This window comes from Corapipo altera, unplaced genomic scaffold, assembly GCF_003945725.1.
Source record: "Corapipo altera isolate COAL_440 unplaced genomic scaffold, ASM394572v1 151, whole genome shotgun sequence".
Classification (NCBI taxonomy): Eukaryota; Metazoa; Chordata; class Aves; order Passeriformes; family Pipridae; genus Corapipo; species Corapipo altera.
In genome coordinates this window covers 1,425,348-1,440,654 of record NW_020884976.1, presented here as the reverse complement: position 1 = coordinate 1,440,654, position 15,307 = coordinate 1,425,348, and the positions used below count along the sequence as shown (strand labels likewise).

The 15,307-nt window shown below is 50.5% G+C and overlaps 1 protein-coding gene across 1 annotated transcript; it reads right to left on the bottom strand.

Annotated features, from left to right (window-relative positions):
• Positions 1-1,948: 1,948 nt before the first annotated feature.
• Positions 1,949-15,284, bottom strand: SF3A1 (splicing factor 3a subunit 1). The gene is made up of 16 exons (XM_027665456.1): positions 15,065-15,284; positions 12,768-12,880; positions 11,442-11,646; positions 10,409-10,666; positions 9,934-10,008; positions 9,220-9,370; positions 8,611-8,804; positions 7,873-7,990; positions 7,587-7,772; positions 7,083-7,204; positions 6,707-6,949; positions 5,863-6,073; positions 5,008-5,162; positions 3,875-3,976; positions 3,624-3,695; positions 1,949-2,609 (listed from the first exon to the last, which is right to left on the bottom strand). The coding sequence occupies exons 1-16, from the start codon at positions 15,128-15,130 to the stop codon at positions 2,508-2,510; spliced, it is 2,373 nt and encodes a 790-aa protein (XP_027521257.1). The 5' UTR covers positions 15,131-15,284; the 3' UTR covers positions 1,949-2,507.
• Positions 15,285-15,307: the final 23 nt, after the last annotated feature.

Genomic DNA, 15,307 nt, shown 5'->3' with positions numbered 1-15,307 from the left:
CAGGGGGGCTGTACTGGGACCAGTATGAGACAGTGCGGGGCTACTGGGACTGGACTGGGACCCATATGAGGCACAGGGGGGCTGTACTGGGACCAGTATGAGCTATGGCAGGGCTGTACTGGGATGAGTTTGAGCCACAGAGAAGCTTTACTGAGACCAGCCTGAGCCACAGTGGGGCTGCACTGGGGCTTTACTGGGATGGTACTGGGACTCCAGGTCGGCTGGATACTGGGACTGCAGGATGGTTGTGCTGGGACAGCACTGGGGTTGAACTAGGGTTGCACTGGGCACATACTGGGATGGGGCACTGGGGGGGATCTGTTTCCCACTCCAGAGCTGTCCCTGCCCTTCAGGTGACCATGGCCGTGTCACCCCATCCATGACACCCTGGACAGGTAAAACCGGCCTGGTTCTCCCAAAAATCACACACCAAAGGATTTACAGCAAACTGAGATGTGTTGGGACCTGTCCTGGGTGAAGCCTTCCAGGGGCAGGTCCATCCCACCTCCGGATGCTTCTCCCAGAGCCCAGCACTCCATTTCATTCCTCTGACAGCACAAGCAGGGGGGGTTATTGCAGCCAGGAGGCCAAAGGAAGAGGGAATGAGGCTCCTTAAAATCAGCAACAACTCAACCTACTTCCAGATTTTTCTGGCAGCTGGGCCCTGCTGGTCCTTCCCACTGGAGTGGGAAGTGGAAGGCTTGGAGAGCGGTTGTTTTGTACCAGATATCCACACACAGAGCCTGTTACAACATCCATCAGTTGGATTTAGCTGGAAACAGGCTGGCAAGGCTCCATGCCAGGGATTTCCAGTGGGAAGTTTTCCTGCTGGAGTGCTGGGAGCTCACATGGCCGGCCTGGCAAAGGGGCTTGGCTGAAAATGTCACCAAAGCACTAGGACATGGAGGGAACATCCATCCCAGAGAACTCCATGCGCACCACACTCGAAGCACAGCGGGACAAGGAACGTGGGGTGACCTTCAGTACAGCCCCAGCCACGGACACAAACACACAACTTCTCCATTTTGGAGCTCTCTTGGCAGTTTTTTCAGTATCAGCTCTGGAAAACCCCACTGGCTGCCGGGTGTTTTCTCCAGGGCTGTACCTATTGTCTGGTTTTTAAAGCAAAAGGGAAGTGATTATCCCATCTTCCTGCAGGGTAGGAACAGCCTGCATCCACCACTCACCCCTCCAACCTGTCCAAGTGCTCCCAGCTTGGTGTCCTGCAGCAGGGATGGGAGCAGGCTGTGACAGGGACACGTGGGGACCTGTCAGAGACAACAGCTGGGACCACTGGCCACCTGGGCTGGGCCAGTGCCAGCCCCTTCCCCACAGCCACAGGGCTTCCTCCAGATCCCAGAGGAGCACACCAGAGCCAAGAGGATGCCGGCTCTTCCCTCCTGCTTCATCCCTCTCTCCCTAAGCACAGAATAAGGTAAACAGGATGTCTCTGCACTGCCTGACCACTGCTAAAAATATATAATAATAAATCCATGGCTTTGGGTTCTCCCAAAAAGCCACAGGTACCCAAATCTAGACACCCACCTCCTCTTCCTGGGCACCAAATTCTGTGGATTAACTTTGCTGTGTTGTGTTTCTATCAAACTATAACACAGCTCTGACTGAAGGCCCAAGAATCATCTGTTTTCTGGACACAGATGCTCTCCAGATCCAAGAGATTCCAGCTGCAGGATATAAGTGTAGATCACTTTTTCCAATAAAATTCTTGCTAAGTTCAGAGTATTTTTTCCCACCTCACGCACAGGCACAAGCATTCCTTCAGGAATGACTGAGAAAGACCACAGAAACTTCAACAAACACCTTTTTTTGCAGCTTTTCCTAGAAAAATAAGAGGATTTCCTATCGTAAACTGCTTAATTACAAATCCCAACGTATTTCCCCATCTGAGTGCTCCGAAACCAGGCACATCTCCATTAAAAACCCCAAATCCAAGCAGGGAGAGCTGCATGTTTATTATTAAAACAAATCACAGGCTGTCCAGAGCAGACCCAGATCTCCTTTATCACAGAACAGCCACGCACAGTAAAGCCGAGGGAGGAAAAATTCCCAACTCAGGGTCAGCGCAAGACTCGAGACAGGGAAAGAACAAGAACAAGGAGTTTAGTGAGTGTGTGGAGAAGAAGTTTTCAATTAGCAGGAGGTTAAAGGAAGCAGCGAGCGCTGAGGGCAGACAGATGATGCTCCTGGCCTGTGTAAATCCCTCAAAGATGGATCTAGACTAAGCTGGGCATGACCTTGATGTTGCTTCCCGAGGGGATTCAAGGGAGAGCCGGCACTCGAGCAAAGCATCGATCACTACACACTACTCACTACACAGACACAGTTCAGGGCTCCATCAGCTTCCCCTCCCTCAGCAACAACCTGAACTGGGGTTCAAACTAGAGCTGGGGGCAGTAGGGGCAGTCCTGAAAAGGCCGGAGTGGGAAAAGGATTGGGAGGGTCAGGGTTACAACATGGACACGTTACATCTCTGCGCTCCACGGCTCCTATTTCTTCCTGCCTCCTCTCTCTTTGAGTGCCAGGTGAATCAGAGAGCCACTCGTCATGTTGTAATAAGCCAGGGAGTTGGAATCCTTGATGAAGATGCCCTGAGGGGAAGGGAAAAGGAAAAAAACATCAAAAAGAAGTCAGAGCAGCAACCTTTCCCACAAAATCCCACCCAGATGGAGCCTTCCTGGCTGTATGCTTGGAACAGAACACTGCAGGTTCTGAAGGCCCTGGAGAGATCCCGGTGTCCAGGATGGACACTGGAGGAGGCAGGTGCAGAATCCTGGAATTGTTTGGGTTGGAAGGGACCTTCCATGGGCAGGGACACCTTCTACTAGACCAGTGGAACAATGCATGAGCACAGCCAACGCAGACAATATGGCTCCTACAACACAGAGATAAGGAGTCCCACAAGTGAAGTTACTCAGGCTCTACTCCCCACATCTTTTTTTTTTTTTTCCTTAAAAATAACCAGCTCAGCTTCCTTTCTCGTTAAGGGTTAACAGAGTATCTGCCCACAGATGAACTCTTGAGGAGATAAGTGCACAAAGTTCACTGCTTAGGCAGCAGGTTGTGCCTGCCTGGGCACATGCATGACTGGAAACAAGTCATTAAAAAGGAACGGGGCCTTTCTGACAGCGCCAGCCTCGAGAGGAAGAGAGAGAGAGAGAGAGAGAGAGAGAGAGAGAGAGAGAGGGAGAGAGTGAGCTCTTCCCTGCCGTGTTTTGGAGAGAGCCTGCTCAGAGCTGCCACAGTTCCAAGGCTCGCCCACCTCCCAGAGTACACGGCAGAGCTGTGGGAGCAGGCTGCTGCAGCTAAATGTCACAAAAACCCTAATAAAACAACAGGCTTGTTTCAGAGAAAGCCACATCAAGCTTGGAGGACTCATGTGCAGCAGCAACAACGTGAAGATCTGCTGATGTCACCTATTGAAGGCCTGTCCTGCTGTAACAGCAAGCAGTCCTGTCACCAGGTGTGCTGCGCAGGCAGGAAAAACATTCCCTCTGCTATTCCCAGTGTGCATTAGATTGTACATTGCAATTTTTCTTTGTAGAAAGTTTTGTGTATGAGAGAGCACTGAGGTAACAAACAGAATCTGAAGGGCTTATACCCACCTCATACTGCAGCTTCTGTTTCCCAGCTGGCATCCCTGTGGCCTCATGGATCTTAACCTTTATAACAGACACCTGGGGACAGCAAAGGGCTCTCAGTGCTTACGTCCTGCTGCACAGCCATTCCTGCTCCCCAGCCATGCAGCCCCACAGGGCTGGAGCTGGGAGCAGGCAGAGCTCCCACCCTGCCATGCAGGGTACCTGCAGCTCCCACAGGGAGCACAGGGAGCAGGGCAGGTTAATGAGCTACGTGCCTGGTCTGAGAGGGGCAGGGTGAACACCAGCACTTGGCCGTTCAGCTTCCATTCCGTCTTGTCCTGCATGTTGGGAACCTGGACTTTGACCGTGACGGGGCCCTGTGGGAAACACAGATAATTAATGTCTCTCACAGGCACAGAGCTCAGGGCTGTGATAAGAGAGCACCACACTCAGTGTTTTATTCCCCAAACTACTCACATATCTCAGCTTCTTGGTAAACACACTGCAATGTATTTGCTTCAGCTCTGAGAAAGTTACTCCACTGCTCCCAAAATAAAACATTTAGTTGGATTTCTCTCCTTAGCCCTTACTTTTCTGTGCCATTCACTGAATATCACATGCACTCACAGTATCACAGAGGGAATATGTGAAGCATTAAACAGGAGACAGTTTCTCTGTGCACATGGACTCACAGAATCCCAGACTGCTTTGGGTTGGAAAGGACCTTAAAACTCATCTCATTCCCACCCCCTGCCATGGGCAGGGACACCTTCCACTAGCCCAGGTTGCTCCAAGCCCTGTCCAGCCTGGCCTTGGACACTTCCAGGGATGGGGCAGCCACAGCTTCTCTGGGCAACCTGTGCCAGGGCCTCCCCACCCTCACAGGGAACAATTCCTTCCCACCCAATATCCCACCTAAATCTCTCCTCTTTTAGTTTAAATATGCCCAGGAAAACCATATAGCCCTTCTTAAAGGACTTAAAACTCCTCTTGCAACAGGAAGGAAGGAATTCAGTCTCACATTTAGCTCACCTTGTTATGGAATACACCACATCACTCTACTATCATTGATACTCTAATCTCATTGGATCTCCAGCTTAGCCCTCCTCTCCTTAAAAGCTTATTAGCAGCTTTAGTTCTTCTTTACATTATAACCTGCCTCTCACTGCCCTTAATTACAGAAGAGCACTATCCCACCCAACTCCTGTGTGTAGCTCTTCCCGGTAAGATACAAAGGAGTTTGATTTGCTCAGGAATGACAGAATGAAGGAGCCACCTCAGGAAGTCCCTCCCTTGCCAGGTATTTTTGCACATCAGCCCCTCTCTGTGCAGGGAGTTGACTTTACAGCCCCTCTGGGCAAAGTGGAACAGCCCAGGGGGGTCAGGGCTCTGGCCCACACGTGTGTACCTTGTTCCTGCGCAGGAATTCCTCCTCTGGAATCAGGCTATCCTCACTCTTCAGTTTCTTGGAGACTGGCTCATCCTCCATGGGTGGTGGGGGGTGAACGGGAGGCATCGGTGCCGGGGACGGAACCGGAGCCACGGGAGGCGCAGGGACAAACGCTGGAATGGGACAGGGGGGACACAGCACAACCCACAGTCACCCACTGAGCACACAGCAAACACCCCCTCACACAAAAAATGCTTTTAGCAGAGCAGCAGAGGCTGAAAATAAATGCCACAATACACGGAGGAAGTTACAACCCACAGCAAAACATGCAAACTTCAAACATTCGGAGATCTCATATTGGGAAGCAGTCCAGGAAAAGATAACAAGGCATGAGAGCTTCCTGCAGATCTTGCAAAAAAAAGAACACGCTCTCAGTTTGGCATGCAGCGGTGCCAGCTCCTCCAGTTAGGAAAGAAAAGAAGAAAAAAAGGAAGAATTGCTTTTTGCATTGTGCTTTTTAACTTCAAAGCACCTAATGAGGGAAGGGGCCAGAGAGCAGCTTTTGCTCCTGCAGCAGCAGCTTCTGTGAGGAGCTCTAATACCCACTGGGGTGCTGGCAGCTCCTCTTTACCCTGGACTCTTAATTTTCAACTGGGCAGGCTCCCAGGGGACACATAACTCCCTGTATTTCATGGTGCAGGAGGAGCCTCGAGCCCAAAAGCAATACCAGATAAGCCATACCAAACACCCCAAACCCCTAATGTCACAATCCCAGCTACACACCAGTATCAGGGCACAGAAGGAAAACCCCTCCAAGCCCACGTTATAAAGGAACGATCTGACAATTAGCCAGGAGAAGCAGAAGTCACTGACCTGTCGGTACAATCATGGGGGGCGGGCGGGGGCTCATGATGGGGGGAGCAGAGGGGGGCATGGGCACCACGTTGATCCGGGGGGTGTGGATGATGGGGGGCATTGGGGTGGCTATGACGGAGCCTGGAGGCAGCCGGACCACGGACGGCATCGGGGGCCGAGGCATGACTGGAACTGCAGAGACCACGGCAGCACGGACTGGAGGGGGCATCTGGGGAGAGAGGGGGAACTTCCTCAGCAGGTACTGAAGGAACACCCAGTGCTGGCCACAATCCCGATTCAATTATCCAGGGGAACAGGCCACAGGTTCTGCTGGCCACAGACTTGCTGGGAGCCTTAGTGGCCCCACCATATGGGCAGCCCAAGCTGTCCTGAACAGGCACAGAAGCCTCATTAACAGATTAAACGGTTCCTCCTTCCCTCTCCACTCCAGGATCAGACCTCGAGGCACTTTGTTTCTTTTTTAAAATTGCTATTTGGGAGTCACATTGCAGATCCCTTGGAGCAGGAACACGGGCAGTGAGTCACCTGTGAATGTTTCTTACCTGGAGCTGCTTTTGTCCTGTATCACTTTACACCTACAAAGGCTCCCACCCATCCTTGGACCTGATCCAAATCTTTTTGATACCTCTAAGGATAAAAAAACCTAAGGATTATTTTCCATTTTTAACATTGTGTTCACTAAGGTTCCTGTAATGTTTCCAAACTACTTTTAAACCATGAACTTCCCACAAAATCCTCTTCCATGCCAGCACCCTGCTGTTATAACCCCTGGCCTTCCTCAGGGCTCCCTCCTAATTAAGTACAGCCCCAGTAATTGGCTTCTGGAAGCCCAAACACTCACGGTGGGTGGACGAGGCACGGAGGTGATGGGCTGAGCGCTGGCGGGGGGATTGGAGGCTGAGGAAGGAGGGGGTGGCTGGGGGATCTCGTTGGGTTTGCTGGGCCCGATCTTCTCCTTGCTGTCATCCTCTGGCACCAGGCCCTTGGCCTTGTGAATGGCTTCAATTTGCTCTTGGAGAGTGATATTGGCCTGAGCAGCCTGTTGTGTGCGGGCCATGCTGCCCGAGTGGCCATCCCAGGTCACCTGAGAGGATAAACCAAATCAGAATAACCCCAACCTGGTCAGACTGCAAAGAAATCCAGGGAGCAGCTTGACAGCAAGAACTCTGAGCATTCACAATACAGGGACCTGTTAAAAAACCCAGTTCCTACTCTACCTTTTCCTCTGGTTTCTGGATTTCCTCTTCACCAATCTTTTTACCAATGGCAGTCTCTTCTACACCGAAGATATCAGTACGGCGCTCTGCCAGCTGCTTCAGGCTGCTTTCAATATCCAAACCTGAGAGAAAAAACCAGCAATTCTTATCTCAAGAGATATAATCAAATAGATCAAGCCTCTGCTACTGATCTTTCAATTATTTGGTACCTAATAGCTGAGTGTTGCTCTTTTTATGGTCACTTGGAAAGGACCCACAAGGAACATTAAAGTCCAACTCCTGGCCCCTTTCTTCTTTTTAAAAAGATCCTGGCCAGCAACAGCTATTTCTGTTTAACTTTATAGAAGGCTTCAATGTACTAATGACAAATGTATTCAATTAATCGGCACATTAAGGACACCCCAATCAGTTCAGATTGTCCCTGCCAGTGGGGCCTGGGGGCAGAGAGGGGCTGTGCTCACAGCCCTCACCCAGCAAACCGTGTCAATCACTGCTCAGGCTGACCTGGGGCATAGACCTCGTCGTCACTCTGCTTCTCCCGGATGGATCTGTCGCGCTGCTCCAGCCACCGTGGATCCAGGAGGCCGATCCTCATGTGCTCCTGCATTTTACTGGCCGGAATTTTCTCTCCAGTGATGGGAGAAACCAGATACTCATCTGGAGCTGGGGCTGGTGGTAATGGTTTTGAGGCTAGGAAAGCAAAACCACAGTGTTGGTGCAGTGCAGAAACAAATGGTTTGTGATTATTCAGGAAGAAATAAAGGGTTTTTTTCCCACTAGATGGATTTACCTTTGGGATCATAATCCTTCCGCACAATGACCTGATCAGGCGTGGGAGGAAGAGGGGGTGGCATCGGGGTTTCTGGAGGAGGAGGAACCTTCTGACCTTCATCTTCATCATCTGAGCCCTGATTTAAAAGAGAACAAAATCATAACCAAGTTCCAGCAGTCAAATACTCACAGACAAGATCTGAGAGGCATAAAATCCAGTGCTGGGAGAACAGATCATGCAGCTTCAAAGTAATGGAGCCATTTTGGCTCTGGACACCTATGGCAGTGGTTCCTTTGGATAACCACGATCCAGAAATTCAGCAGACCCAGAAGAGGAAGCAAATACTCCTCAGCTTCCACATTGCAACAGCCTGGCAAGCAGGGGCTTATGGTTAACCACACTCTTGTTCCCTGTTACCAGAAAAACAGTTTACAGTGGGCAGAGACTGAAATGAGTCATCTTTCAATGTTCCAGGTTCTGGGCAGAAAAAAGCCTGAAGAGACTTAATCAGGGAAATATAAAATCCACACCACTGGGTGACAAAATTACTGGATCTCTCTCTTGGGACTTGTATTGTCATGGAAAACATTAAGAAAAACCCATATTCCAGCAGAAGCAGGTTGTTTTGACATTTCATCCGAGGGAAATTTCATTTCCTCAAGAAACTGAAGAACTTCTTACAGTGCAAGTGAAGAACATCCCAAACCACACAAACTGTGGGGGACAAAAGCAACGCTGATTCCACTGGTCCATTACCTCATCCATATCCTGCACTTGTGTGTCCTGATCCAGCTGTGCTGGGGGCTCATCTGTTTTCTCCTGCTTTTCATCTTCCTCATCTGACTCCACCTCCATCTCTACCTCCTCACTTTCCCCAAACTTCTCGTAACGCTCTTGGATCAGGATTCGAGCTCCCAACTCTTCTGGAGTGGTGGGAGGAGGGAAATTCCCTACAATGCAGAAAATAGAGTTTCTGTTTCTCTATCCCATTCCTTTGCTCTATAAACAGACAAAAATATCAGTTTCTTGAATGAAAAGCAGTGGCATCAAAATCCCTGGGAGCCAAGGGCTACAGAAGGGAAGGTGAGTCTACACAGACCAATGCCCACATGACACATGAAGTGACTTAGAAATGGTAACACTATTAGACAGTGGGACAAGCTCTGCTGTCCTGGTGGAAGTGGAGAAGTGGACACACCAGAGAAAAACAACAGCTCTGCAAACTGTCACTGTAAGGCTTTTCCCTTCATCCCTGAAGGATAAAAGGCTGTAAAACCCAGTGTCTGTCAAAAAATGGCACTTCAGGACATGCCCCCTGCTCAAAGGGGGCAGTTTCATAGAGATTACAATGCTCAACATCAGTACCTTGCTCATTGGGCTGGAAGTCAACTGTTTCCACAACCACAAAGTCATGCCAATCAATCTGGGCATAAGCAACACGTTCCTTCTCCTTCTCCTCCTCTTCCTTCTTCCTTTCTCGCTCCTGGAACTTGGCCCACTCCACTCTGTAATACACCTGCAGGAGCAGACACGGAGCGCACACAGTCAGACAGGAACCAGCACAGACAACTCCCTATGGATTGCAAATGAAATGAAGAACAGCTGGAGCTGTGTGAGGGCAGGATCAGGTTGGATCTCAGGGATAGGTTCTTTCTCCCAGAGGCTGGTTGGGCACTGACCAGGCTCCCCAGGGCAGTGGGCACAGCCCCAAGGCTGCCAGAGCTCCAGGAGGGTTTGGACAACACTCTGAGGGACAGGGTGGGATTGTTGGGGTGTCTGTGCAGGGCCAGGAGTTGGACTGGATGATCCAGCTCAGGATATTCCATGATTTTACTTTGTAACCACTTGGAGAGGAAGTTGTGCAGTATCCCTGTGCTGCCAAAAACTACCCCCAATATCAACACTAGCTGGTAGTTTATAAGTCTGAGTCCCCTGTACTCAAGTGACAGCAAGTGACACATCCATTTTATTCTCTATATATTTGTATTTGCTGCCAGGAAGCCAAAAACATGCAAAGAGAAAAAAATTCAAAACATAACCAAAACGCTTCAGCAATTTTGCAGATTTTTCCTGGAATACCTGATCTAGGACTTCCTTGGGATTTTCGGCCTCCTTCTTGAGCTTGAGGAGTAAACCCTTCGGTGGGATCAAGATCTGAAACATATTTTGCATGGCAGTTGGTAACAATTCTTTGTGCCAAAGCCTCCTTCGAAGCAATTATTCTCTTTCCACACTGCTAAAAATACCAGCAGACCCCCAGGGCTATGTCCCATTTATTCCACTGAAGCCCTCTCATTACTTACTGCTCATCCCTGCACTTAAAAATACTCACTTGTGGCCTTCCAATTATCCTCTATATCTAAAACCCCACAATTTTTACTTATATTACAATAGCGTGTGGCACACTTAGGTGACACCCCGCTGTGCTCAGCATAATATCCACTCTGAAAGGTGTGATTTAAAGGATGGACTTCTCGCCTGGCTGGTTTCAAGGGCTTCAGCAGCCTTCCAAAACCACTCCTGCTGTGGAAGGGATCAACCTGCCAGGACCTACCTTTGTGTACTGCTCCACCAGCTTGGTGAAGTAGTTGAAGAGGCTGTGCTGGGGGCGAAGGAAATCAAACTGGTAGTTCCTCTGCTCCTTCTGCATGAGCTGAGTGAGGAACTGGCGGCCATTCCGAGCCACGAACTGCGCCGTGAGCTTCACCACGTCCAGGTCGAAGGCAGAGATGGACGGAGGGTCCGCGATGAACTCGAACTCCGGGGGCGGCTCCTTCGGAACCACCGTCTCCTGGATCACCTGGGCCTGCACCTGCAGAGGGAACGGACACAGCTCAGTGAATTCCTGCAAGGAACCATTCGAAAACACTCAGGAGAACCCATTTTTCCTTCAGCTGCTGCAGGAAAGCAACACCAGTCAAGACATCCTGGCAGCTGCGCGGATGAGAAAAATCAGTACCGCAGGGTCTATCTGGCCACCTGTATTTATATTATAGAAAAAAGGTGGCTCCAGCAGCAAACAAAACTGGAAACCATCAGGGCTCCACTTTAACCCTCCAGGACCATCAGAACCACACAGTGTTGGCTGTTGGCCGTGCCAAGCCTTGGATTCAGCCCATACCCTTTTCCCACCCAGGACATATAAAGGCACAGTTGAATGAGATGAGCAGTGTTTTGTACTCCATCTTTTAAGGGGAAGTTGATCCTTCTGGCAGGAAATGCTTCTACAAAACAGTGTGTGCAACAAGCCCAAACTGAACTCCAAGGGATGCCTCTGGCAAGAGACCTAAACACATCCAGCCCAAGTGATCACTAGTGTAAGCACTGTACCAGTCAGTACACACTAATTAAAACAGACCAATCATATATTAGTTTTTTCAAACACAACTCTGAGTTACCAGCACCCAGGGGATGCACATCTGCATCACAACAAAGCCTCAGATGCTCAACTCCAAGCCTCTCACTGCTGTCTTTTTGGCAAATGCATAACCAACTCCTCCTTCTTGACTTTCAGGCCTCAACCCCAGGCTGTGCCAACGCCCCTCAACAGCCAAGTTCTTCACCACAGTGCTGGAAGGAACACTCACCTTCTGTGGGAGCTGCTGCTGGGCACTCTGCTGCTGCTGCATGACCTTGGGGATGGCAGCTGAGGGCTCCTGGGCCTTGCCCTCCTTGAACTCGCTGACCTTGTGCCGGTAGTAGGCATGGTAGGGGTCGTTGGGGTTCAGGAAGTTGAACTTTGGGTTATTTATCTCATTCTGACGAATTCGGGCTTCAAATTCTGGCCCATTTCTGGGGACGAAGAAGAGAAATTGTTAAAATGAATGGGAATCAACTCAAGTGGAAATGTCTCTTTCAGAGTGAGACGTGTTGAGGCATGAGCCCCTCAGCAGAGAGTTTTCTCTGCACGTGGGAGGAGTTTATCCCTCAGGAACTCACACCTAACACAGCAGCCAGCTGGATACACACAACTTAGAGGCATTTGTCCTCCTAATTTTGTCTCTAATGTGAATATTCCTTAAGGCAGTTAAAAACTCACACTCACAAGTGTCCCACAGTCTCACCTGGCTGCACACAAAGGCCATTTCCTGGACTGACCGGATGAAGTTCACAAGTTACTTACTAAACTAATTTTATTTGCTCTACTAACAAGTTTTTAAGACTAATTTCAGTTCCAGAAAGATCATATAAGGAAAAAAAACTGGTAACCATGAGGCTGTACAGGGACTGACCACCCTGGAGTGCTACATTTAGGAGAGACCCAGTCCAGGTGCCATCCACTCCTCCCACCCAAAGCACGAGACATTTATTTTAGGGCAGTTTGGGAAAATTCACTGCTGCCACAGTGTGTTTCTCTTCATATTCCCTGGACACCTCCCAGTCTTGTTTAGACACTCCACCTCCTCCTCTCTACAAACCCCAAGGATAAACACAGTCCCTTCCTTATCCTCAGAGGAAGCCAACACTCCTTGGCAGCATTTGAGAGATGAGTTACACAATAAGTATCTTTGACTAGAGCAGCATTTAGTGATTCTCTTAAACTCACAACAGCCACCACATTTCAGCACTAAAACACAGCCATGACTCCTCTTGGCTACATCACCAAGGCTTCCCTTTCCAGCTGGGATTTGTTTTCCTCCTCAGACCAATCAGAACAGGCCCCATTACTGGTTATTGCAGCACACACTGCACGTTTCAACAAGAATTTTATTCATTTACTACCAGTTTCTCTAGTGTGTCTTACACCTCTTCAGTAGAATTTTGTTGTTTCTTTTCCAGTCTCACTAGTCCAGACTCAAACCTTAAAATCCTTCACATAAAACCACAGGACTGTGACCTGTTTCAGCTCCTGGAGCTGCCCTGAAGAGGAGAAGTATGAAAATCCCTGGAATCACCAGATCAGTGTCATTTACCTGGCTACAAAGCTGGCAGTCTTGTCCACAATATTCCTGACCTCTGGAGGAGGGTAAATAATTCCCACCACGGGCTTGGCTGGTGCTGCTTCCTCTTTAGGCTCCTCTTCTGGCTGTAATAAAAATTATTTCATTACAAAAGGTGAAGGGGTGTCAGAATTAGGCATTCCAAACAGCAATCCCAAGGGAACACAGGGCCACTTATCCATCCTCCTCCTCAGCCTCCCAGGCACTGAATTCTTCCTGACACAAGATCTGGCTGAACAGCCCGAATCATCCATCCTACTAATTAATTCCTTGGTTTTTCAGGGTGGGAGACATTTGTCTGCCTGTCAGGGACACCCACTGCAGGGACAGGGACAGGAGGACAACAAGGGAGGCCCCCCCAATGGAAATCAAAACAATTCCTCAGGGCATTTTTACCATCTCAGCCTCAACCCTGAGTAGCTTTGCAAATATTTAAAGGGGCTCTAACAACACATCCTGGAATATCTCAGCATTCCTAACCAGGTGTGGAAGTTCTGAATATTCCTAGAGGTGTGTGGGACTACAAGGAAGTAAAACCTGAGTGATTAAGTCCACGTTAAATAAAACACAGCTTTTAATCCCACTGTGGTTGCATTAGAAGCTGTTTCATAGAGAAAAGCTCTGCAGGGTGTTTTTCTCACTGATATTACAGGAGGATCCAAACTAAAATCCCAGAACCCTCCCTGTGGATGGCTTTCTATTCCAGTAAAACCAGAGGCTGCAGGATACTAAAGAACATTGCTCCTTCCCTCACCAAGCAGCTTTCCAAGAAAAGCTGTTATAAATCAGGACAGGTCTATGGGAAATGTTTATAATCCTAACAGGGACAGTCAGGGAAAACTTAAAATCCCAGTAAAGCTCCCAGCTCTGCTAAATCTATGGGGACTCCAAGGGGAAAAACAATCCCAAGTCAAACTGATCCCTGGGAGTATCCAGGGCCAGGCTGGATGGGGCTTGGAGCAACCTGGGATAGCAGAAGGTGTCCCTGCCCATGGCAGGGGGTGGCACTGGATGGGCTTTAAGGTCCCTTCCCACTCAAACCATCCATGATTCCATGAACTATGACCTTAAAAAAAGTGTTTAAAGAGAAAGGTACCATGAATATTTTTAGCTTTCATTCCCACTCCCTCAGAACATGATCCTGAGGAGCTGAAGGACCAGGCAGCACCACACTTGAGATGCTGAGTTGCCTTGGTAACATCTGTGCATGAAACTCACGGGGTTTTTTGGGGGGGAGCCACAATATTCCTCCTAAATGTGTTAATACACCCAATCACCCAAGGTTTTCAGTGGAATCAGCTCCCCCTCCATCTCCACGAGGGCTGATGCTGCTGTGTGAGGGTCGGGACAGCAGCTCCAGCTGCATGGGAGCCGTATTCCCATTTCAGGAAAGGTGGGAAGAATGTGAATAAGGACAAGACAGAAAGGATCCAGGAGACTACTGGGACACACAGGAATGCCATGCTCCCTTGGACATTTAATCCTTCCATGGGCTGTTCCCAGAGCTCCCAGTGACCCTCCACACCCATCACAATCAGCCCTGGGGCACTGCCAGGAGAGGGCTCAGCAGCATGGAGCTGCCTGGTGAGGAATCCTGGAATCCTTTGGGTTGGAAGGGACTTTGAAACCCATCTCATCCACCTCCTGCCATGGGCAGGGACACCTCCCACTAGACCAGGTGGCTCCAAGCCCTGTCCAAACTGGCCTTGGACACTTCCAGGGATGGGGCAACCACAGCTTCTCTGGGCAACCTGTGCCAGGGCCTCCCCACCCTCACAGCCAACAATTCCTTCCCAATCTCCCATCTCTCCCTGCCCTCTGGCAGTGGGAAGCCATTCCCTGTGTCCTGTCCCTCCATCCCTTGTCCCCAGTCCCTCTCCAGCTCTCCTGGAGCCCCTTTAGGCCCTGCAAGGGGCTCTCAGCTCTCCCTGGAGCCTTCTCTTCTCCAGGTGAACCCCCCCAGCTCTCCCAGCCTGGCTCCAGAGCAGAGGGGCTCCAGCCCTGGCAGCATCTCCAGGGCCTCCTCTGGACTCTCTCCACGTCCTTTCTGTGCTGGGATCCCAGCTGGAGGCAGCTCTGCAGGAGGTGTCTCACCTGAGATCTCCAGGGGCATCAATCCCCTCCGAACCAGCCACGCACAGGGCAGAACTCCCGCCTCCCCCACACCCGCACCGAGGGGTCAGTGCGAGCGGCCAGACCCGAAACACCCGCGGTCCGCCCCGTTTTACCCCCACCCCACCCCATCCCCTCACAGCTCCCCATTCCCGCACCGGTTTGCTCTCGGCGGGGGGCGCGGGCTGCGCCGGCGGCACGGCCTGCACAGGTCCGGCCGGCATGGTGCTGCTGGGCAAGGCGGGGGCGCTTCCCCGCGGGGCCGATCAGGGACAGCCGAGGATCGATCAGGGTCTGTCGTGAGCCGACCGGGATCTGCCGGGACCGTCCAGGCCCTGTCGCGACACCGGCACCGACACGGGCGAAATGGCGGCCGCGGGTTCCGCGCTGCGCGTGCGCAG